Source organism: Bison bison, unplaced genomic scaffold, assembly GCF_000754665.1.
Source record: "Bison bison bison isolate TAMUID 2011002044 unplaced genomic scaffold, Bison_UMD1.0 scf7180017864182, whole genome shotgun sequence".
NCBI classification, from domain to species: Eukaryota; Metazoa; Chordata; class Mammalia; order Artiodactyla; family Bovidae; genus Bison; species Bison bison.
Genome location: NW_011494754.1, coordinates 721493 through 746082, shown reverse-complemented (window position 1 = coordinate 746082; position 24590 = coordinate 721493). Strand labels below are relative to the sequence as shown.

Genomic DNA, 24590 nt, shown 5'->3' with positions numbered 1-24590 from the left:
CAGAATGTAACCCAAAGGGGTAAGGGTTTAGAAAGAAGGGAAAACCAAAAGACACAGGATGAAAACCAGTGTCTTTATCCTGATCTGATTTGCTGAAGCAACGTCTGAAATAAGAGAAAAAAGTCTATTTAGATGGCTCCCTTCATACAGTCATTCCTCAGTAAATAAATAATGGAGTAGAAGTACAGAAACTTTCCATGGGGTTTGTCCTTGGATGAAATTTTAAAAAGTCAGACTTGGCATTTCCTTTTGGCCCTTTAGGAAAGTTACTAATGCTTTTTTTGAAATATGATAGGTCAAAGGTCATGTCATATTGAATGAATGGAAATACTAAATCAGCCTACCTTCAGAAGATGTCCAATATTTTGTTTGCACTTGGACTATTTCTAATTGTAGCATTTTTCCTTTGAATTATAGGTTTTAACACCCTTATTACAGGTCTGTCTTTCCTCCCCCTCCCTCAATTGCAGCTCGAGGTAACCTTCAGCTACTTGGAGATTCATGGTGTCATCTGCAGCAAGCCGGCTCAGGTGGGTCTGAACAACCTGTTTGTCATTATTCCAAGGTCAGAACCTTTCTTGAGTTTCTGAAACCAGATAATACCTTCTGTTTGGTTCACTAATGAAAGTTTCTTGAGATAATGTGGAAAAACAAGATAAGGGAAAATGGAGTTTTGAATGAGAGACTGAACAGGGGCTGGGTGGGCAGGGGTCAGGAGTTCGTGATAAAGGAAGCAGTTTGTTCTCCTTAGTATGGAAAGACCTAATGAGCTCTTATGTTACCTGGCAATGTAAATGTGAGAGTACTGTTCCTTAGAAATGTACAAGTTTTAGCACTAAAATTTCATAGCTATTCTACAATACTATGTAAGATCTTTCTGGGAATAGAGTGATTAAGAGAATTTTTTGATATTAATAAAATATAGATTTTAAAGGACAACTTTATTGAACTGTAATATGCAGTCAACTAAAGTGTGCAGCTTGATAAGCTGTGACATGTGGAGCCATGAAACAATGACCACAATCAAGATCCTGAACATATTCATCACTCCCATGCATCACTCTCACGCATCTTAGTAAACATTTCCTCTTGCCCCTCCTCATCTGTAATCACCTATAGGCATCTGCTCTCAGCCACTAATTTCTGAAATTTTATCTGAGTAGAATCATAGTGTGTGTGCTTCCTTTTAGCCAGTGTATTTATTTGGAGAATGATTGATTTTGTTGCATATCTCAATAGTTCGTTCCTTTTTATTGCTGAGTAGTGTTCCATTGTATGACTGTATCACAGTTTATCATCCCTTGATGGACATTTGGGTTGTTTTAGCTTTTGGCTGACAAGCAAAGGTGCAGTGGGCATTTATTTACAAATCATTGATTGGACATTGGCTTTTAGTTCATGTGGGTAAATATCTAGGAGTGGAATGGCTGAATTGTATGGTAGGTATCTGTTATCTGCAGGCTACTGTCCATGGGGGTCACAAAGAGTCGGACACGACTGAGCGGTTTCACTTCACTTCAAACTGTTTTCCAAAGTGGTTGTACCATTTTACATCACCACCAGCACTGTGTAAGAGTTCCAGTTCCTTCATATCCTCCATAATACTGGTATGATCAGTGCTTTAAATTTTAGCCATTTTAATAAATTTGTAGTTTTTAAAATTTGTATTTTCCTAGTGACTAAAGATATTGAACGTCTTATCTGTTTATTTACTGTCATGTATCTTTGTTCAAGTGTTGGTTCAAATCTTTTGCCATTTTAAAAATTAAGTTCTTGTTCTTTTACTGGTTCTTTGTATATTTTGGATACAAATCCTTTATCAGATATATGATTTGTACATATTTTCTCTTGGTCTGTGGCTGGTTTTTTCATTTTCTTTACAGTGCTTTCCAAAGAGCGGAATTTAAAAATTTTGATGAAGTTCAGTTTGTCTGTTTTCTTTCATGGATCATGCTGACATCATATTGAATAAATTCTTGATTAACTTAAGGTCACAGATGCTCCATATCTTCTCAGGTGTTTTATAGCTCTAAGTTATACATTTAGGTCTATGATCCATTTTGAAATATTAATAATTTCTGTATATAAAGCAATATGTGGATCAATTTTTTAATATATATATTTCTACTTGTTCCAGTAATGTCTGTTTGAAACTGTCATTTCCCCACTGAACTTTGACTTTTGTTGAAGATCAACTGTACACGTAAATGTTGCTCTTTTTCTGGTCTCCTTGGTCCCTTTCATCCTGTCCGTCTGGTCTATTTGTATGATCGTGCATTGTCCTTATGTTGATCTTGCATTGTCTTGATTACTGTGGCTGTTATAGCAAGAATCGAAATCAGATAGTGTTAGTCCTCCAATTTTGTTCTTTTTCAAAGTTGTTTTAGTGATTCTATGTTCTTTGCATTCCATATGAATTTTAGACTCAGCTCAGTTTCTCTACAAAAAGGCCTGCTGAGATTTTGATTGGGATTATATTGTATCTATAAATCAGTTTGGAGAGAACTGATGTCTTAATAAAATGGAATCTCTGATCCAAGAAAATTATTTCCCAAAGGTGTTAGGTCTTTTAAAATTTATCTTGGTAGTATTTTGTTGTAGCTTTCAGTATACAAGTCTTATATATCTTTGTCAAATTTACTGATATAAAGTTGTTCATAGTATCCACTTGTTAGCATTTAATTATCTGTAGATTGTCTTTCATGATGTTGATGATTTGGTTCTTCTCTCTTTTCTTTTCCATATCAATCTGGTTAGAGGTTTATCAACTCTTTTGATCTTCTCAAGGAACTTGCTTTTTGGTTGTATTCACTTTTCTCTATTGACTTCATTGATTGTTTTATATTCCATTGATTCTTACTCTGATGTTTTTATTTCCTTCTATTTAATTAAAAAAAAAAAAACTCTAAAGAAAATGTGTGTGTGTGTAGTTTGTTGATAACGTTCCTAAAAGAAATTGTCACTTTATGTTGATTGAGATTGCATACAAATCCTTGGAACATTTCCATAGTTCATCTTAAAGCAATGTTTTATCCTATCTGTTTATCATTCTCCAGGAACTGGAGTTTGGAAGGAAAATTATAGCTCCATATGTTTGCCCAAATGGGCAAACATATGCAGGAGTGATCACTCATGAATGATGACATAACCAGGGCCTTCCTGATGGTCTTAATTCAGGAATGTTTGTGTTTATGATTTTGGGGTTGTGATGGGAACAGAAGGGTGGTATTGAAATGTCAATGCCAAGGTTATATTCAGAATATGATTAGACTGTGCTATTTAATTATAAGAAAGGATGTTAATACAGCAAGACCAATTTTTGCATGTGGCTGCTGAAACTGATCTTACCACACTTACGGTGCTGTGCCTTCAGTATGTCCAGCATTCAGAGGAATGAGGGTTAAGGCAATCTGCCTCAGTCCCATGGAGCTGTTCTGTCACTGTAAGTACCACAACAGCAGCTCTACAATGTCACTTCAGTGACTGTATGCATGGTGTGGACCTTGAAAATAAAATCACTATATAGTGAAACAGTGGGACTGTTTTCACAAAGGAGCCAGCAATCCAGACACTGGCAATATGAGTCATTTAGTGGGATTCAAAATTTGATGTTTTAAAATTGCCTGTGGTGCTTTTTAAAAATACCGATGCCTCAGCTATTGGGTGTAAGACAGGCTACAAGGATGTGTTGTACAGCACAGGGAATATAGCCCATATTTTCCAGTAACTATAAGTGGAGTGTAACCTTTAAAATTTGTATAAAAATGAAAAAGATGTACCTCCGGCAGCCCTACTCCGTCCTCTGCCACATACACACTCTCACACATATTCACTCACGACAGTTAGGATTCCATATGTCTGAGGTTGACAATGAATAACCCGTGTTACCTCAGGACCGTTGATGTTGCTGGATTTTTTTTTTTTTTTCTGATGTGAAATCATAAGAATGATGGCATCTGCCTGACTACCCTTGAACAGAACATTTTTTTTAGTGTTTTCTGGGATTTATTAACTTTTCTGTCACTGCAATTTTATCATTTAATTATAGTAAATTCTGATAAGATTCAAGGAGACATATGCATTTCATGGTATATTAGTGAGAGTGGGTGAACTTGGTGCTGAGTTTGTGAAATGTGACTTTTACTATTCTTTTCTTCCTTCTTGTGAAAATGTGGGAGAGCGTCATCTTATTTTAGAAGTCCCCACTCCAGTACTCTTGCCTGGAGAATCCCATGGATGGAGGAGCCTGGTAGGCTGCAGTCCATGGGGTCGCCAAGAGTCGGACACAACTGAGCGACTTCACTTTGACTTTTCACTTTCATGCATTGGAGAAGGAAATGGCAACTCACTCCAGTGTTCTTGCCTGGAGAATCCCGGGAAGGGGGAGCCTGGTGGGCTGCCGTCTATGGGGTTGCACAGAGTCGGACACGACTGAAGCGACTTATCCTTATCCTTGCCATAACACTTTCTGGGGTTCAAGTTTTCTTGCTGTCATGGTCGATAAATAGAGATCAGTGGTTGTATAGTTTTATAGTTCTAGCATTTTTGGACCATTTTTTATACAACTGAAATAGCTGCTAAATTTTTTTCCTTTTTTTTCATTATAAGGTTGTTTGCTGTGTCATAGAATGATTTTGATAAACCACCTATGGCTATTTCCGTTGCAAGAAAAATGCTTCACAGATCTGTTGGCTGGGCTTTAGTAAGAACATTTTTCTTAAAGATTACTCAGGTGGTTCTAAGCAAGAGGTGGAGTGGGGTTAGAAACTTGAGTCTTAAATATTAATAGGATACTAGTGTTCATAGTGCTGACTATTATTTTAAATGTTCATTGGACTCAGGGAATATATTCTGCTAGGTGTCTAAGCAGTAGTTGTTTCAAACATTCTGTTTTAGCCTCAACTGAAGTAGGAGGGCGAGGGATATTTGAGAGGGAGTTCTTTTTTCTGATGAAATGATTTACTGTGTTGGTCTCACCTCTATCACTTTGTTGTCATCTTTACATTATGCAAAGGTGGTGACATATTATGCAAGGCTGGATGACTTTTATGTGAGGTTGAATTCAAAGGCCTCAATTCTTCCCACCTGTCACCTTTTTTCCTTCCCTGTCATTCTATTCAATCTTGTACAATTAAGGATGATTAGGTGTTAAGATTAAGTGGAATTAGAATAAGCTAGTTACTAATTATCCACACCCAAACTGTGAACTGAATAGATGCACTAGATGTGATGAAAGAAGTAGTACATTATAATGAAAAATATAATTACCTGTTGTGGGAAGGTTGTGGGTGGGGTGTGGAACATAGACAAGGAGGTTGCATCACAAAGTATCTGGCTTTTTAAAACATACGTATGCCCAGATAGGTGTGTATGAAACATCAGCAGCTTTAGCCTTACTCAAGACATATCACTGAAGTGTCATGTAAGTAACTACCTCCATGTACAAGAATGCTTGCTGCCTTTTTTGGGATAAATATCTCTTGGACCAGCTTCTACAAGACCAATGAAGTCTTTGTCTAGAGAGTTTCAAAGGCAGTGCTGTAGTGAAAATTGGGATTAAAAAAATGCTTTCTATTTAGGGAGCCAACTAACCGTTACAAAGTTGGTATGGATTAAATACTTGTTAACAGATTCCTCTAAGGGTACTTATGAAAAAGTAACATTTAAGGACTTAAATTACTTAAGTCTTTTTTATTTCATTTTGACAAATAAATTGGATTGCTTTTTCTTTTAATATAAGCACTTTGAAATACAGATTATTTTTTAAAATTCAGCTGATTTTTTTGTTTTTGTTCAGTTGCTAAGTTGTGTCCAAATCTTTGCAACCTCATGGACTGTAGCCCGCCAGGCTCCTCTGTCCATGGGCTTTTCCAGGTCAGAAATACTGGAGTGGATTGTCATTTCCTTTTCCAGGGGATCTTCCTGGACCGGAGATCATTCTTTACCACTCAGCCACCAGGAAGCTAATTTTAGGACAACCTAAATTCTGTGGGCAGAGGAGCCTGGTGGGCTACAGTCCATGGGGTTGTAGAGTTGGATAGGACCAAGCTGCACATACAACCACACATACACAGTGAATCTAAAAGCTTCTTTTAAATCCAGTTGTTTAGTTGCATATTAAGGGTAGAGTTTCCCCATCATATTTTTGTACAAATTAAGTAGCAACAGGGAGTAGATACACAAGGATATTTTGATGCAGTGATCATCAAAGGGATTGCATTTTATATTAATATTTTTGAGATCCAAGATAATGGTATCTTTTTTCCTTTCAAAAGATGTGACTTGAACAACTTTTTATTTGGAATGTGTTTCTAGTCAGTCTAATGTCTCTTTTGTGACCTACCTTTCTATCAGATTGTTTTATTCTTATTTGTAAGCCTAGCTATATGAACTCAGTTTAGCATTTTGGTATAAGTTTTGGACATCTCCAGCAGATAATGATAGAAATGAGTCTTCACTGAGCATGAATTTTATTAACCTCTTCCCTCTGTATAATCCTTTCCAAATATCCTCTCTTAGAAAAGTTGAAGCTTTTATAACACTTGATTTTTCTTTTCTTATCAGGGAAAAGATTTTACCCTTTTACTTAAATATCTCATGATGTCTTGTTTTTAAAGCATGTTTTTGAAAAATGGAACTACCAGCTTGTCCTCTGGTATTCACCGAAGGAGGTATTCTTACTTACACTAGATGGTAGGGATATAACAGACTTTGTAAGTCAAGGTAAAATCTTGGTAAAAGGAGAAGTCACCCACAAATGTGGATATTCACTCTCCATCATTGAGGGGATCTGTTTCAATCTGCAGTTTTGCCCTTAGAGACACTTGCTTCAGTTTCTGGATATTTCTGACAAACTAACCACTCTACCCAGACAGTCTTAAAATTAAGAGCATTATTTTAAGAAATTGCTTCTTAAAATCTGGTATTCGATTAGTATATATCAGCATTAACACAGAAGTATCCTGTTATGCAAAGTTTCAATTTCTGTAGTTTCAGTTATCCATGGTTGACTATGGTTGGAAAAATGGAAAAATCTGGAAATAATTCATAAATCTTACATTTCATGCTGTTCTGAGTAGTCTTACATACATGGCTGTTCAAGCATGTATGAAATCTTGCAGTGTCCTGCCTCATCCCATCCAGGACTTGAATCATCTCTTCATTCAGTGTTTGTCACACGTTAGTCACATGGTTGCCAGCTAGGTTATTAGACCAGCTGTCACAGTATTTCAGTACTTGTGTTCAAGTAACCCTTATTTTATAATGGCCCTGAAGCATAAGCGTCATAATATTGGCAATTTGGATGTGCCAAAGAGAAGCCAGAGTGCTCCCTTTAAATGAAAAGGTGAAAGTTCTTGACTTAATAAGGAAAGAAAAAAATTATATGCTGAGGATGCTTAGATCCGTGGTAAGGACGGATCTTTTATCTGTGAAATTGTGAGGCAAGAAAAAGAAATTTGTGCTATTTTGCTGTTGTATCTCAAATTGCCAAAGTTATAGCCACAGAGTGTGATGACTGCTTAATGAAGATGGAAAAGGCTTTAAAGGAAACCATTGACAAAAAAAAGAGAATCTAATGAATGAGAGAAAATATTTGCAAATGATATGACTGATAAGAGGTAAATATTGAACATATATAAACAGCTCGTACAGCTCAACATCAAAAAAACAATCTCATTAAAAATTGGGCAGAAGTGAATAGGCGTTTTTCCAAAGAGGAAATGCAGATGGGCAAAAGGCACATAAAAAGATGCAAAACATTGCTGTCATCAGAGGGATGCAAATCAACACTACAACGGATACCACCTCACACTTGTCAAAAGGATTGTCATCAGAAAGAATACAAATAACAAATACTGGCGAGGAGGTGGAGAAGAGAGACCCCTCAGACATGATCAGTGGGAATGTGAATTGGTGCAATACGGTGGTTCCTCAAAAAACTAAAAGTAGAACTACCATAGGATCCAGGAATTTCACCTCTAGGTATATATCCTAAAAAAACGAAACAATAATTAGGAAAGATCCATGCACCCCAGTGTTCATAGCAGCATTATTTACAATTGCCAAGGAATAGAAGCAACCTAAGTTTCTACCAACAGGTTGAAAGGATAGCAGAGATGTGATGTGTACACACACGTGCACAAGCACGCATAGTACACTACTACTCAGTCATAAAAAAGAAGGGAACCTTGCCATCCGCAGCAACGTGGACGGACTTGGAGGGATCATACTAAGTAAAATAAGGACAAACACTGTGTGGTATCACTTAGGTGTAGAATCTCAAAATTACAGCAAACTAGTAAATATAACAAAAAAGCAGACTCAGATCTGGAGGAGAAATTAATGGTTACTAGTGGGAAGGAGAGGGAAGGAGGAGGCATGGTATATGGGGAGAGGACTAAAAGGGACAAATATTAGGTAGATATGTTGTGCAGCGCAAGAGAATATAGCCAATATTTTATTATAACTATAAACGGAGTATAAACATTAAAAGTTGTGAATCACTATCTTATATACCCATAACATATAATATTGTACTTCAACTATGCTTCAATTAAAAAAAAAGATGGAAAAGGCATTAAATTTGTACTTCAACTATGCTTCAATTAAAAAAAAGATGGAAAAGGCATTAAATTTGTACTTCAACTATGCTTCAATTAAAAAAAAAGATGGAAAAGGCATTAAATTTGTACAATAAGATGTTTTGAGAGAGACCACATTCACATAACTTTTGTTATAGTCTGTGTGATTCATGGGGTCGCAAAGAGTCGGACACGACTGAGTGACTGAATTGAACTGAACTGATGGTTATAATTGTTTTATTATTATTGTCAATCTCTTAGTGCACCTGATTTATAAATTAAAGTCTATTAAGGTTATGTATATATAGGAAAAAATATAGCATATATATAGGCTTCAGTCCTGCCTGCTTTCAGGCTTCCACTGGGGGCCTTGGAACGTTTCCCCAAGAATAAGGGGGTGGCTACTGTATATAGTTTACCCTATTTAAAGTAAATAAATTTAAGGGACTGGCCTCCTCCTTAAGCAGTGTCCCACCCGCTCGTTGCAGATGGTTGTGGAAACTGAGAAGTGCAGCATCTCCATGAAGATGGCGTCGCCCGAGGACGTGAGCGAGGTGCTGGCGCACATCGGCACCAACCTGCGCAAGATCTTCCCCGGCCTCTCCCCAGTGTGAGTTCTCCCGCGACCTGGCCCTCCCTCAGAGTGCAAACAGCCTTCCTCTTGCCCTTCATCGGGTTCCTCTCTCCTGCTTCCTTCGTCTTTTAAACGTTACACATCAAAACCCTGGCTCAATCCTGTTTCGTGCCTGAGATTTTCTATGTGACTGTTCTTTAAAGATCTGCAGTGAGGAAGGAGTTTGGTATTCCTTTAACTTCTCCTGCTAAGACTAAAATACAAACTTAAAAAAAAATTTTTTTTTTATTTATTGGAGTATAATTGCTTTACAGTGTTGTCAGTTGCTGTACCACCAGGTGAGTCAGCCACATGTATACATATGTCTCTTCCTCTTGGGTCTCCCTCTAGGTCATCATGGAGCACACAGTCTGAGATTTACCCTAGTATGAATTGTACACACAGCTATTAGCAGAATGTCTGGGGCTGAACGCTGTATAGGGAGGCGTCAAGTATCACATTAATGAAGAATTTTATTTTCTTCATTTTCCCTATTTTTTTTTCTGTTCAGGAGAGGAAACACAAACAAAACTGAACGTCAAACATAGCCTCTTTTATTTTCCCCTCACTTTTCTGAAATACATGTTAAGGCTAGAAGTAAATTTCGCCTGGACATGTCCTCATATTATTTTCTCAAGCATTTTAAACCAGGATTATGTGCTTGGGTAACAGAGTTTGTACTTAGGGAGTTCATGGGTTGTTGGAAAAGGGGAGTTAGATTGACTGAAGGGAAAAGGCAGCTTTCCTACCCAACATCAACTCTGAGTGTCTTGTATCAACTCTGAGTATCTTGTGACTTTAATGTTCTGCTTGTACTTGTGAAGTTCCTTAATTGTATGCCACGCAGTTGGCCTGGAAAATGTATAATTCTATTGGTGTTGGTTGTTGTGACTAGAGAGATTTGAAGAAGGGGGTAAAATCTTTTCATCTATGTTCCCAGTAGTCAACGCTGTCAGGAAGGGAAATAGATCCTTTACATGAATAATATAGAACAGCAAAAGAAAATAGGTCCCCGCAAAAGAAAATGACCCATTCATAGTAAGTTGGAGAATATGAAACTATACTTGGAATGCTCAAGCCTTGTGTGAGTTATTTGTCCATCAAATGTATCACCTGAGCTCATTGTGGGAACTTTGGGTCCTCAACCCCACCTACTTCCTTGCTCGGGTAGAGGCTGATCATTGAAGGAGAGTCTGAACAGGTATCAGGAGCTGGCCGAATCAGGACAAACAAAGCCAGGGCCTCAGTTCACATAATCCGTTCTTGAATAATCTAAAGGTTGGCTATGTATAAATGAAATGATACCTGCCAGGAACTGAATTTCTAGTTTTACTTAAATCTAATTTTGAAAATAGCATCCATGATCAAAGTCAAATATATAGGGCTTCCGTGGTAACTCAGTGGTAAAAAATCTGCCTGCCAATGCGGGAGATGTGGGTTTGATCCCCAATCTGGAAGAACCCCATATGCTGCAGAGCAACTAAGCCTGTGCACCGCAACAATTGAGCCTGTGCTCTAGAGCTTGGAAACTGTAACCACTGAGCCTGCATGTCATAACTCTCCGTGCCCTAGAGTCTGTGCTCTCCAACCAGAGAGTCTACCTCAGTGGGAACTCTGTGCACCGCAACTTGAGAGTAGTTCCCACTTGCTACAGCTAGAGAGAGGCCAGCTCATCAGCCAAGACCCAGCGCAGCCAAAATAAATACATAAATTAAAAGCCAAACATATAAAAATAGTATATAAATATCTATAACATATGACTAGTCCCCTTGAGTACAGTCAGAATGCAGGTAGGGAAAAAAATGAAGAAGTTTAATTAAAATTAAGGTTTTGCATCAGAATCTCTGCTGTATATATATATGTTTCCCTCTTCCCCTTTCCCTCCCTTACATCTATCTTCTACTTCATTAAATAAGCAAAGTTTAATCTTCACATAAAATAAAATTTAAATAACATCGAGTCACTGTTAGCATTGTTTTGTCAACATTCCATCTTTGCTGTGTGATAGTCACTATCGTTGGAGGCTTCATCTTGAAGGCAATGATACTGGGAGGAAACTAGGGGAAATATTTGTAGCCTAAGTGTTGTTTAATCCTTTTCACAGAGATGCTTGTAATGGCGTTTCCCTTCAGGAAGTTGTTTTGTGTTATGGCCTGCAGGACCCCTGGCTGTTCTCTAAAACCAAGTTAGGTTTTTTTTTTTTTTTTTTTTTAACATTAAATTAAGTCATTAGGATGAGTTAGAACTAATTTAGAAGATGTATGCTTGAGAACATAGATGAGTGAAAAACATAAGGAAAGTGAACCATCCTTAGATTTCAGAGAAAGGAAAAGCTCATTTAATTTGGGATGTCAAGAAAATAATGTTTGATTTGTGTCTGTTTTGATTTGTTTGGGCTTCTCTGGGGGCTCAGACAGTAAAGAATCTGCCTATAATGCAGGAGACTCGGGTTTCATCCCTGGATCCAGAAGATAACTCTGAAGAAGGGAATGGCTACCCACTCCAGAATTCTTGCCTGGAGAATTCCATAGACAAGAGAATCCTGGCGGGCTACAGTCCATGGGATCACAAAGAGTCAGATGCGATGAGCAACTAACACTTTCACCCTTTTTCCTCTTTGTTTTGAGAGGTTGACTGTTGTTGTTGGTGGGCCCCAGGGAGAGTTCTGTGAGAGAAATGGTAGAGGCTGGAGGCAGATGCGAGGGCAGGTGCAGCTGCAACTTTGCTTGCCTTAGAAGGACTGCAACTAGCCTCTTGCAGTTAGAATTGAGAGACTGCAGATACCACTGTGAGACAAAGATAAAGCTGCCTGCTGCTGCTGTTGCTGCTGCTGCATTGCTTCAGTTGTGTCCAACTCTGCGACCCCATAGACGGCAGCCCACCAGGCTCCCCCGTCCCTGGGATTCTCCAGGCAAGAACACTGGAGTGGGTTGCCATTTCCTTCTCCAATGCATGAAAGTGAAAAGTCAAAGTGAGGTCGCTCAGTCATGTCCAACTCTTAGCGACCCCATGGACTGCAGCCTACCAGGCTCCTCCGTCCATGGGATTTTCCAGGCAAGAGTACGCTGCCTGGAGAGGCCCAAATAAAAGCCTCTGGGATTGGCTGTAGGGAGCTAGTGAGGACTTTTCAACTTTAGAATAAAATGACAGCTAATTTTAAGGGTGAGTCAGTCTTGTAGCACTGCTTTATGAGCCTGGGGGAAGAGAGCCCCAAAATGGAACTGAAAGGTATCAGATTGTCTGAATATTTTGGGGGGGCAAGACTCTAGGCAGATTAATGTACTTCTCCATGCCTCAGTGTCCTCCTCTGTAAAATGGGAATAATGATACTCATGCAGTTTTGTGAGGATTAAATTAACTTCTGTTGACTGCTTAACAAATGCTCCACAAATCTTAGCTGAATAGCCTGCTATTGTCTTTACCAGGATGAAAGCCTCCATGTGGGGAAGGAAATAGGTGATGTTTGTAGGGAGATTCTTTGATGTTTATGAATTTTTAAATTATTTTATGTTTGTGTGTAAGTTGATTGCATTTCTTTAATTTGATTTTTTATTGTTAAATGTGGCCAATAACACCCTTTTTTAGGTAAGACAACAGTAACCTCCTAACATGATTTTCTTCTCAGGCTTTCAGCATGTTGGATTATTCTTTTTTTTTTAATTTAATTTTTTTAAATTTTATTTTATTTTTAAACTTTACAATATTAGTTTTGCCAAATATCGAAATGAATCCGCCACAGGTATACCCACGTTCCCCATCCTGAACCCTCCTCCCTCCTCTTTCCCCCTACCCTCCCTCTGGGTCGTCCCAGTGCACCAGCCCCAAGCATCCAGTACCGTGCATCGAACCTGGACTGGCGACTCGTTTCATACATGATATTATACATGTTTCAATGCTATTCTCCCAAATCTCCCCACCCTCTCCCTGTCCCACAGAGTTCATAAGACTGATCTATACATCGGATTATTCTTTCACATACGTGACAGTGTGAAAGTTGGCTGGGTATTAGTGTCAGTAAGTTAGGACAGTGCGTCTTTACTACCATGATAGAAATGATATTGCAAATCCCTCTTCAAGTCAAAAGCTGGTTAAGTTCAAAAAGGATAAGGAAAGTGAAAGTCACTCAGCTGTCCGACCTTTTGTGACCTCATGACCATACAGTCCATGGAATTTTCTAGGCAAGAATACTGGAGTGGGTAGCCTTTCCCTTCTCTAGGGGATCTTCCCAACCTGGGGATCAAACCCAGGTCTCCCATATTGCAGGAGGATTCTTTACCAGCTGAGCCACAAGGGAAGCCCAAGAATACTGGAGTGGGTAGCCTGTCCCTTCTGCAGTGGATCTTTCCGACCCAGGAATCGAACCTGGGTCTCCTGCACTGCAGTCAGATTCTTTACCAACTGAGCTATCAGGGACGCCCTAAGTTTGAAAAGATGAGGTTATTATGAAGAGAAGAGTGGCAAAATGGGAGTTAATGGGTCAACAATGGAAAGGTGCTTTACAGACTCTGGCAGTTTCTATACTTTTCTAAAGAAATAGGTACCCCTTTGTGGTATCGTTTGTATCAATAAAACATGTCCTCTTCTGGAGACAGCTGCATGTTGTATAGGGTGAGCGCTGGAAATAAATTTTTGATAAACCAATTAATTGGATAAAGATAATTTTCAGATTTTTTTTCCATGTCAACAATGTAAGTGTGAGCTTTGCATAGAAAGCAGGCATGCTTGTCACTGAGTTCACTGTTTTTGCCACATGAACTATTTTCTGACTCTTGTGTAAATTAAATGCACATAATCCCTGGTGGCTCACATGGTAAAGAATTCACCTGCAATACAGGAGACCTGGGTTCGATCCCTGGGTCGGGAAGATCTCCCGGTGAAGGGAATGGCTACCCACTCCAGTATTCTTGCCTGAGAATTCCATTGGACAGAGGAGCCTGGTGGGCTGTAGTCCATGGGGTAGCAAAGAGTCGAACACAACTGAGTGACTAAGAACACACAATGTAAATGTAGTTGGTTCAACTGCTTAGTGCCACCTATTAGTAAGTGGTAGGGTGTATTCCGTGGACAGAGGAACCTGATGGGCTGCTGTCCGTGGGGTCACACAGAGTTGGATATGACTGAAGCGACTTTGCATGCATGCATGCATTGGAGAAGGAAATGGCAACCCACTCCAGTATTCTTGCCTGGAGAATCCCAGGGACAGAGGAGCCTGGTGGGCTGCCATCTATGGGGTTGCACAGAGTCGGACACAACTGAAGCAACTTAGCAGCAGCAGCAGGATGTATTAATACATGTCCGTTTGCTAGGATTTTGGTTGACATGTTATGACATTTATTCTGATAGCAATTTCATGTCTGTCTTTCTGTCTTACATGCATGCTGTGTGTGTATGTGTGTGTGAGCATGTGTGAGCAGGTGCCTTGTGGTGCATACACAAAGGCTCTTTGCTGTTACTTTGCTGCAGGCATAACTCATGTGGAATAGATTTTTCCTTTTCTCATTTTCTGTGTCTCGTGTTCGATACGAAAGAAACAGTTGCTGCCTTCTGGATGTTTAGTTCTTATGAGTTTATCTCTTGTGTAAATAAATACACTTGTTTCATGAAACTCTTTTAGTCCCTGATACCTATTTTTTTTTTCACTTCTGAAAAATAGAAAAATGAGAACTGTTACAGAAGGAGAGCTACTTGGAAAAGCTCAGACAGATACTTTGGAAGGGTGGTTTTGAAGGCGAGGGAAAATGCCAGGTGTAGCCTCCTCAGGCAGGAAGCCTTTCATACGGATGTCTATACCAGCTGCTTCCCTCACCCTCCAGGTGATTTCTTCTGCCCCCAAGGGTGACTCTCTGGTGCTGTTTTGGGAATAAAATTAGACTCTGATTTCTGAACCAGATTAATTTATTTGCCACTATAATCCTAGGCTGCCATCTTCCTATTTCTAATCCTTCCAGCTTCCTGCCTTTTTTCAGTTTTTGACTAGCCGAATTTCATCCTGTGTGTCATTGAAACAACATGCTTTACAGTTCAGCCGAAATAAAGCAAGATTTTAGAAAAGAAATGTGATCTCAGATAAAGCCAGACATAAATCTAGTTTAGTGTGTCCATGGTTTACTTAATTCATCTGTGTAAATGCTTCTGCTTCCAACTGCTCCACTCTATCTTTGCGTAAAAGCTGGCTTTGCTTTCATGTGGCCAGAAAATACCAGAATGATGGTACTGAACCAGGGTGAACCATTCAAATTGCCAGATTCTGTCATATCACTTTCATTAGGAACATCTTGTTAAACCCACAGTTGCCCCCAAATTGAGAACTTTCAGAATGGAGGGGGTTAATTACAGGTGTGTTCAGGTGAAATGGTGAAAAATTCTGCTGCATTAAGGGGATATCATAATTTACACAAGAATTTGAAGGAGTTAGTAGCATTTGACTTTAGTTGGTTATATCTGCACATGCTTCAATCATAAAGATTATAAAGAAGTAGGAGTATTTTTCAATGCTAGCAGAATGCTTGTACTTAAATGTTTGAGTAGGTATTTGAGGTTTTCTCTAGGAGTAGAACAGGCCAACGAGGCAACTTGTCAGACTCCAGCACATTTTATCTGGAATATTCATTCAGTCAGAAAATGGAAGTGACTGGGAACATTTTTCTCTACAAGGTGACTGGAATTCATAAGGGTGAGAGTTATACACATAGCCATGCTTTTAACTCATTAAAGATTAAAATAATGTTCAACTAGCTTAAAAAAAAAGATTAAAATAATGTTTGATATGACTTAGTATGTTTATGTCACCACTTTGCATCCAGGGCCTGTCATGGTCCTGGGTGATTCCGAACTGCCAACAGCCTTCCTCACAGCCTGTGACCTCTTCCCTCCTCCCCACTTTACCCCTGATGGACACACCCTCGACCTGTCCTCTCCTGGCACGGCTTCTCCTGGGGGTGAAATCATCATTTTGTCATCTCTCTTGAACTACATACAGTCTCTAGTCTTTCACTTTCTCTTCCTTGGTACCCATACTTGGACTTTTGGGGGGCCTCCTGGCCGTGGATCCCTTGACTTTTGCCCTCTTTCCACTTCTTTCTACCTTCCCTTCCTTTCCTGTCCACCAAGCCCCACGGTGTCCATTACTTCAGCAGGGCCCTGTCAATATCCTCCACTCCTTCTGTCCCCACTGTGTTCCTGGCTCCCCTGCCTGGAAAGCCTGCCTTGTTGCAGCAAGCAGACTGCCTTACCTCCACCCACATTTGGGCAGCCGGGAGGTGCAGGAGAAGATCCCACAGCTGTTCAGCTTGCTGCCACCAGCAGTTCGGGACCTTCACTTTCCCTGGGCTCTTAACAGTCTCAGGAGGTTCTTTTTCATGTCTCAAGTTATTTACTCTCTTTCTTTCCAAAGTTTGCCCTGGCTTCTCCCTGACCCCTGCACATGTTTGTTTCCAGTGCTGTCTGTTCATCTGACACTCCTTGTGTAGTCTCTATGAGGCTCCTCTCCTCGTTGCCTGGAGAATGAAACCCCCCACCCCTTCATTTGACCTCTGAGGTATCCCCTGTGACCCGGTCCCCACTTAGCTCCCAGACTTCTCTGTCCCCTCCTCACTGTTGCACATAATTTGCTAACAGATTTGAACTGCGTTCAGTCTCTGGTAAGCACACGCTCCCTGGGATTGTAGTCCAGAGGAAGAGAGAGCAAGCAGAACAGCTCTTCCAGGGGGCAATGCTCAGGTTCCCGATGGATGTTTGTACTATTGAAGGATAAAAGAGGAGACTTGCACTTTAGTTCCTTGAAAATTAGTAATTTATATTTAATATATACATAATCTCATAAATTATTATTTTTTAGGTAATTTATTAAGTGGAACACACCAGTTTTTAACTACTCTAATAAAATTAATGTTATGAAAGAACTAAATGACATGGAGACTATTTGCATTGTTAGATACCTTTAATTGATTATTGTCTATAGTTCTCCAGCTCCCTAGTCTCAAAAAAAGATGGAATTATATTTACCAAAATGAAAATGATACCCATCCTTTGTTTAAAAAAAAAAAAAAGGTGTATCACAAAATAAACTTTTGAGTGCAATTCAGAAAACTTGATTTTTGAAATGTGGTGTTGTCGTCATTGCTGCCCTTACAGAAGAATCATGAAAAAAGTCTTCATGGAGCCATCTGAGCGACTGGCCAGCCTCCAAGCTCTGTGGGACAGCCAGACTGTGACTGAGCAGGGCCCCTGTGGTGAGCGTGCCTTTTAAAACCAAAACATACATGGTTGGATGGATGACCTTTTGCCAGGAAGCTAAGTCTATTCCTAGTGTGCTACCGTAAAGGTACAATTACTTTTAAGGTGTAATTAGCACCGCACCGACTTTAGATTGGTGGACAAACGTCCTATATTTAAGCTGTATTGCATCCTGCTATGTACTTACTATAAAACACGGGGGAGAATCTTTGCTGTTTTCCCCAAACGGAAAGAATAATCAGCATTGTTAACATCGGCCATATTTAAGCTTTTAAATTTTACCTTAAAAATCATTTGGTCGAAAACCTGTCACACTTCTGTTGTCTGATTCAGGTGGATTTTCTCAGATGTATGCCTGTGTTTGCGACTGGCTTGGATTTTCATACAGGGAAGAAGTACAATGGGTAAGTGTATCTGTATGCATGCATGCACACACACTGTCTCTCACACACCTGGAGAATATTCCAGGATTTGGCTTATTTCTCCTCCCCTCCATTCATTGCTTGCTTAAAAATCTTCCTTCTTCAGATTACATAAAAATCTGCCTGTGTCATTGTCTGATTCTCTCTGTGTCTCTCTTGTGTCTCTGATCATTTGCGGGGACTATTTACATAACTAAATTGTTTCAAATAGGATGTGGATACAATTTATCTGACACAAGACACCAGGGAATTGAATTTACAGGACTTCAGTCATCTTGACCACAGGTAAGCTACTTATTTTTCCTTTCCTTTTTTCTCTCCTGATTTTGCTTTCAGAGCTGACCTTGTCTGTCAGTACTTACCTGTGTTCATTATCTCCAGAGAATCCTTTCCTGAGGGGAATCAGGAGAACCTAAGAATCTCTGAATTTTGCTTTTTCCTGTTTCCTATGTGTTATTCACTATAAAGAGTTTGGAATGCGGGGTGCATGAGTGTACCTCAACTTATAAACTGTGGAAACAATTTAATTCTTGGGTTCTCATGCCAGCCCACAAGTCTATGTAATCTACCCTGTATATAAATTCTAGTACTATTTTGCCTAATTACCATTTAGAACATTTTTCTATGAGGGAACTTTGTGCTGAAATCCTAACAAATGACTTTTAGTTGACAATTTCTTTCTGTAACCAGGATGGCTAGGGTTTATATGTATATATTGGTGGAAATCAATTTTCCAGTATCTACCTTAATCATAAGGTAGATGATCATCCCCTCCCCAGACCTTATCTGGTCACTTATCCCAACCTATCTCAATCTTCTCAACCCTAGAGATGGTGCTGCCTATTTGTGTGTGTGTGTGTGTGTTAGTCGCTCAGTTGTGTTCGACTCTTACGACCGCATGGACTGTAGCCCAGCAGGCCCCTCTGTCTATGGGATTCTCTAGGCAAGAATACTGGAGTGGGTTGCCATGGGCAGATACGATAGCCCCATTGCAAGGAATCCCAGCTAAAGAAATCTTTTCTCTCTGTTTGGAATGGAGAGAGAAATCTGAGACTCCATCTGTATTTTTCATGCCAGTGGTCCCCAACCTTTTTGGCACCAGGGGCCAGTTTTGTGGAAGACACCAGTTTACCTCCTTCTATATGGCCCAGTTCCTAACAGGCCACAGACCACTCCATGGCCCAGGAATTGGAGACCCCTGTTTTATGCCATTTGGACAATTGGAATTATAAAGAGGCTGATTGCCTCTTCTTACTGCTAGCATCTCACCCGCCAAATACCAATGCCACTTACCTGGCAGGAAATCCAGAGTTGAGCAGGGTCCCTAAAGAGTTGTAACCAACTGAGTTGAGCAAAGAAGAAGTATATAGGGCAGATATGACTTGTCTCTGCACATCTTGGGCCTGTGGAGGACAGTGAAGCAGGCTCAGTCGTGTCTGTAGATACGCCTGAAATGCCTGAAGCCCCCAGTTCTCAAGCTTGGATATGACTGTTTTTTGTGTGAAATCGGCAGTTTTCTCCTGCTTAGAGCCATTCTCCCTCCTCTTATATTTGCAGGAATGTCATACTCCCCATTTAGGCAAGGTGTTTTCTGTGTAGCTTATGAAAACGTGAACTGAGAAACAAAAAGGGAAGATATTTTACTTTGTGTTTTTTCAATAAAAACAGAATAGAGCATATAGAATAACATTAAAATAGGTAGGCCTACAGTATCCAAGCTCTAGTCCCAGGATCTCTTTATATTCTTAAAAGTAGTTGCGCTTTTGTTTATGTGAGTTTTATCTTTTGGTACTTCTCATATTGGAAATTGAAACTAAAATAAAAAGGTTAAGTCCTTTGAAAATAACATGTTGGCATATAATAAGTTTATGTTAAACCTATTTTTATTAAAAAATGGGTTATAAAAGTAACTTTTCTGCTAACATAGATACCATTTTTATAAACAATAACTATATTCCATAACAAAAATCAGTCAGCAAGAAAGGTGGCATCAGTTTACCTTTTTGGCAGATGATTTTTATTTCTGATTTAATAGAAGGCAGCTGGATTCTCATATCTGCTGCTGCATTCAGTCTGTTAGGAAATGTGTTTTGACTGAAGAATTAGGAAGAAAGTCCAACCATATGCAGATGTGCAGTTAAGGATGGAGTATTTTTAATCACCGTTTCACATGATTACTTGATGTTCTCTTTTGATACTTTACCACAACTCAGCAAGTGTTGGAATCTGAAGCCATTATCAGTGAACTTCACTCTTTTAGAAACTGTTGGTTTACTGAGTTATGCATCGCATGCAGATATTTCACCGTTGTACAATAGTGGGGAGAAACAAAGGCATTTTAAAACTATCACCACTGATCTTAATCCAAAAATCTTTAAGAATGGCAAGGCTTGTCATTCATAGTGGCAGATAAAAGTTTCCCAACATTCAAATTCTTGCTTTAAAGATATAATTTTACTATCGGAAAAAAGTGCTACCAGGTGATTTCCTTGCCGTGACTGGCTAACTTCTTACATTTTAGAGAAAATATCCGCCAACTCCTAAGTCTGAATAACCATACTTTGTCATTTTTTCCATGGTGTTCCATGAGAAAAGAGAGCTAGTTTTGCGAGTAACACTAACACTGAGTGTAAAGAAATACTTTACCTTGAGACAGTTATCACTTCAGTATATAGAGGAAGCGGGTTGTGTCGACTTCTGTGTTGTTGCACAGAGTATTTAAAAGGCATGTTCTCAGGGGCTGAGATTTAATAAAAAGAGTACTTTTTACTTTTTCATCAAGGACGTTTTTGTAAATATTTATTTATTTGGCTGCACCAGGTCTTAATTATGGCATGTGGGATGTTTAGTTGTGGCATGCGGGATCTGGTTCCCTGACCAGGGATCGAACCTGAGCCCCTGTGTTGGGAGTGTGGAGTCTTAGCCACTGGACCACTAGGGAAGTCCCTCGTCAAGGACATTCTTAAATGACATTAACCTTCATTTGTGTGGCAGTGAAGAATATAGAGACAACTAGCACAGCTTGGTGCTACTGCCTTGGTTTGTGCTGAGGCACCAGCAGCTTTCGCCACCGTTGCTTTGGCACCATCCATGCAATGTCAACATGTTGGAGTGGACACATTTGTTTTAGTATTAGTATGAAGGTTTCTTTGAACTTGTGAACCTCTGAGTGAGTCATGAAGTTCCTGGGGTCCATGGACCATATTTGGAAAACATCCAGTCTGTAGGAATAAAAACATGTAGGGCAGCTTGAGGTGTTACTTCAGCTTTCATTTATTATATCCTTCATGATTTTTGCACTGTTAATAGATTATACGTAGCATCAGTGCTAAACTTTCCAGTTAATCCCCTGTGCTTAATTTGGTGATTAAACTACATCTAACTGCTGTGCAGTGTGTGCTTGGTCATGTCCGACTCTCTGTGACCCCAATGACTGTAGCCTGCCAGGTTCCTCTGTCCATGGAATTTTCCAGGCAAGAATACTGGAGTGGCTTGCCATTTCTTTCTCCAGAAACTGTATGTGGAGAAGCTACCAAATACAGTTGCTTGAAATAGGTAGAGTACTATCCACATCAAGAATCTTTGTCAAAACTTAGAATTTTCCTATGAGTAGATTTTTCCTAATTCCTTAGCTGGAGAATTTTTATTTCACCGCTAAATACTGCATTAATGGGATGAATCTATAGAACTTCCCAGGTGGTACAGTGGTAAAGAATCTTCCTGCCAGTTCAGGAGGCGCAAGAGATGTGGGTTCCATCCGTTGGTTGGGAAGATCCCCTGCAGAAGGAAAGGGCAAACCACTCCAGTATTCTTGCCTGGAAAATCCCTTGGACAGAGGAGCCTGGTGGGCTATAGTCCGTGGGGCTGCAAGGAGTCAGACATGACTGAGCGCAAGTCATCATCTACTTTTCTTACTTGCTTAAGGGCTTGAAGAACTTTTTTTTGTTCCTGAGACTCTGAATTACAAATTGGAAACATTTCTAGAGAGGGCCAGATAGTAAATGTTTTAGGCTTTTGAGGCAAACAGTCACTATTGCAATTATGCATCAGAGCTGATGTAGCTTGAAACAGTTCTAGACACTGTAACTGAATGAGTGTGACTGTGTTTCAATAAAACTTTCTTTGCAAAAATACATGTTGTGGACTGTAGCTTGCTGACTCCTGCTGTAGATCAGTGGCTTCTGATGTGGGATGTGTATAACCAACGGATATGCAAGATGAGCTGCAAAAAACATTATTGTTGACTCCTTCTAAAGTTTCTTATCTTAGTTTTATAACATACATAATCACAATTATATATTTAGTATATAATAACTGAATCTTAAAAATTCAGAGTTCTCAAAGCTTTTTAACCACAGCGAGCTTGTTTAATAAAAATGGAGACCACTGCTCAAGTTGTGTCTGACTCTGTGCGACCCCAGAGACGGCAGCCCACCAGGCTCCCCTGTCCCTGGGATTCTCCAAGCAAGAACGCTGGAGTGGGTTGCCATTTCCTTCTCCAATGCATGAAAGTGAAAAGTGAAAGTGAAGTCACTCAGTTGTGCCCGACTCTTAGTGACCTCATGGATTGCAGCCCACCAGCCTCTTCCATCCATGGGGTTTTCCAGGCAAGAGTACTGGAGTGGGGTGCCATTGCCTTCTCCCCCAGTCCTGTTAGATGGCCTGTATTAACAGTATTTTTCTAACCAAGTTGCAACCAGTTATGTTGGATGAACATTTCTCTATATTAGAATGAGCATGCTTACTCATGAAGGAACAGTCTGTACTTAAAGGGCACAGTAGTTTGGAAGAATTCATAATGGCAGAATTTGAGTGTGATATGGGTCATTTGAGAGGTTTTACAACAAGCCATGTTGGTACTTTTCTCATTTGGGTATGAGTTAGGGAGAAGAGTGGAGGAATTAGAGGTGCAAGAGGAAAGATGACATGGGTTGCATGTTCTGGAGTTTTTTAGAAAATACAGGCAGTAGTTACCAAATGTATCAATGAATTTTCCACTGTGGCCGTCAGCTCCCATGTATCTCTATTTGATCATAATTCAGATACAAATAAGCAGTTTTGTTTACAGTTTACATTTATTTAAGTGAGATTCTGCATGCTTTTATATGTAGCTGTTCCTGAACCTGATCATTTCAGCTGACTTCCTTCTGGAAAGCCATAGACCTTTCATATAACCAGTCTGAATGTTCTCCTGATTGTCTATCAGAGTTTTATTTTCTCATCCCATTCTTTCTCTCCATTGCATTTGGTCATCAGAGGTAGAAACATCCATTCTTAAGGGTCCTTGAAATCATTAGTGCTCCCATAACGGAAGTTTCATGAGGGCTGGGCTCTCTCTGTCTTGTTCACACTATATGACTCGATGTTCTGAAGTCAAACCAGTGGCTCAGGGAGGATTTTCAAGGGAAACTGAACTGCCCTTGGGGAGTAGATCCGAATCCTGGGAGGCTGAAGGGATTAATTTTTTAAAAGTCCATCGGATTACTCAAATACCTTCTTTCCCATACTCAAGTTGATCATTATTCCTGTCATGGCACTCTTCAGCCAGCTTTGCTCTATGTTACCTACTCCAATCCAGGGCTGAATCCTGTCTGGATTCCTATAAAATTCTGTGTGTTTCTTTCAGTTCACCCACCCAGGTCATTGTCTTTTTGCACTCAGGAGTTCGTAGCTTCCTTTTTCTAGGACCAGCTCAGATCCAAAGTGGAAGGTCTGGTTGTTGTGTGTGGTACTGATGTTAATGCTGTAGATCTTGTAACAGGGAAACCAAACGTGGTATTGGCAGCTTTATCATCTGGAACACAGGATGGAGGAAACAGTAATCCCTATATGACCCCATCACCACTCCTAGGAGATGGATTTGGAAGAAGGTGTGGGTCTAGAGACGGGGCGGTGCCCTTGTCATTATTCTCATCACAGAGACCTTATTAATGTTCTCACCCGGGAGCTGCTCATCTTCAGACATATGCCCAGTGTTTTGATACATGTTGTATCCCATGACTTATAGAGCCTCATGAACCAAGAAGAAGCGTATGTATCATATTGAGGCTTCCTACGAGTCAGCATACTGTCCATTCTTTTCACTGTAGACCAACCTCTCTCTTCCTGTGTGTCCTGCCTTACCAGACCCTTTATGGTCTGCCCAGGAGCTTCAAGGCAGATTTATAAGCAACTTGAATGCTATAGTTGATTAGTGAATTAATTGATTCTAACTAAGGAACTATCAGAACTAAATGTGAACTTAATTTTAAGGGAAGAAACCAATGTAGAACTTCTTATACACCTAAATACGCATGTGAGTATGTATGTGTGTACATTTCTGGGAAGGACAGTGAAATTTTGAAAGGGCTTGAAGGAATTTCCCATTAAAAGTATTCCTGTGTGTTATAAATATGCACTTAAAAAAATTAAAAGTCCCAAAAGAAACAAGACTTTACTGGCCATATCATGGGTAGAATTTGATCTAGAGCATTAATATATCTAAAGAAAGAATGTCTCAGTTTGATGTAAGCTGGTCAGTCATGGGGATTCGCTGATAGCTCAGTTGGTAAAAAAAATCTGCCTGTAATTCAGGAGACCCTGGTTCGATTCCTGGGCCAGGAAGATCTGCTGGAGAATGGATGGGCTACCCACTCCAGTATTCTTGTGCTTCCTTTGTGGCTCAGATGGTGAAGAATCTGCCTGCAATGTGAGATACCTGGGTTCAATCTCTGGGTTGGGAAGATCCCCTGAAGAAGG

The 24590-nt window shown here is 39.8% G+C and overlaps 1 protein-coding gene across 3 annotated transcripts in view; it reads left to right on the top strand.

Annotated features, from left to right (window-relative positions):
• Positions 1-24590, top strand: part of LRRC16A (leucine rich repeat containing 16A) — a 307036-nt gene that overhangs the window by 134570 nt on the left and 147876 nt on the right. For all 3 annotated transcript variants that reach the window (XM_010843459.1, XM_010843458.1, XM_010843457.1), the window contains exons 4-8: positions 471-530; positions 9071-9192; positions 17329-17426; positions 17764-17834; positions 18064-18137. In XM_010843459.1, coding sequence (XP_010841761.1) covers positions 471-530; positions 9071-9192; positions 17329-17426; positions 17764-17834; positions 18064-18137 — 425 coding nt within the window. The remainder of the gene's footprint in view (positions 1-470; positions 531-9070; positions 9193-17328; positions 17427-17763; positions 17835-18063; positions 18138-24590) is intronic.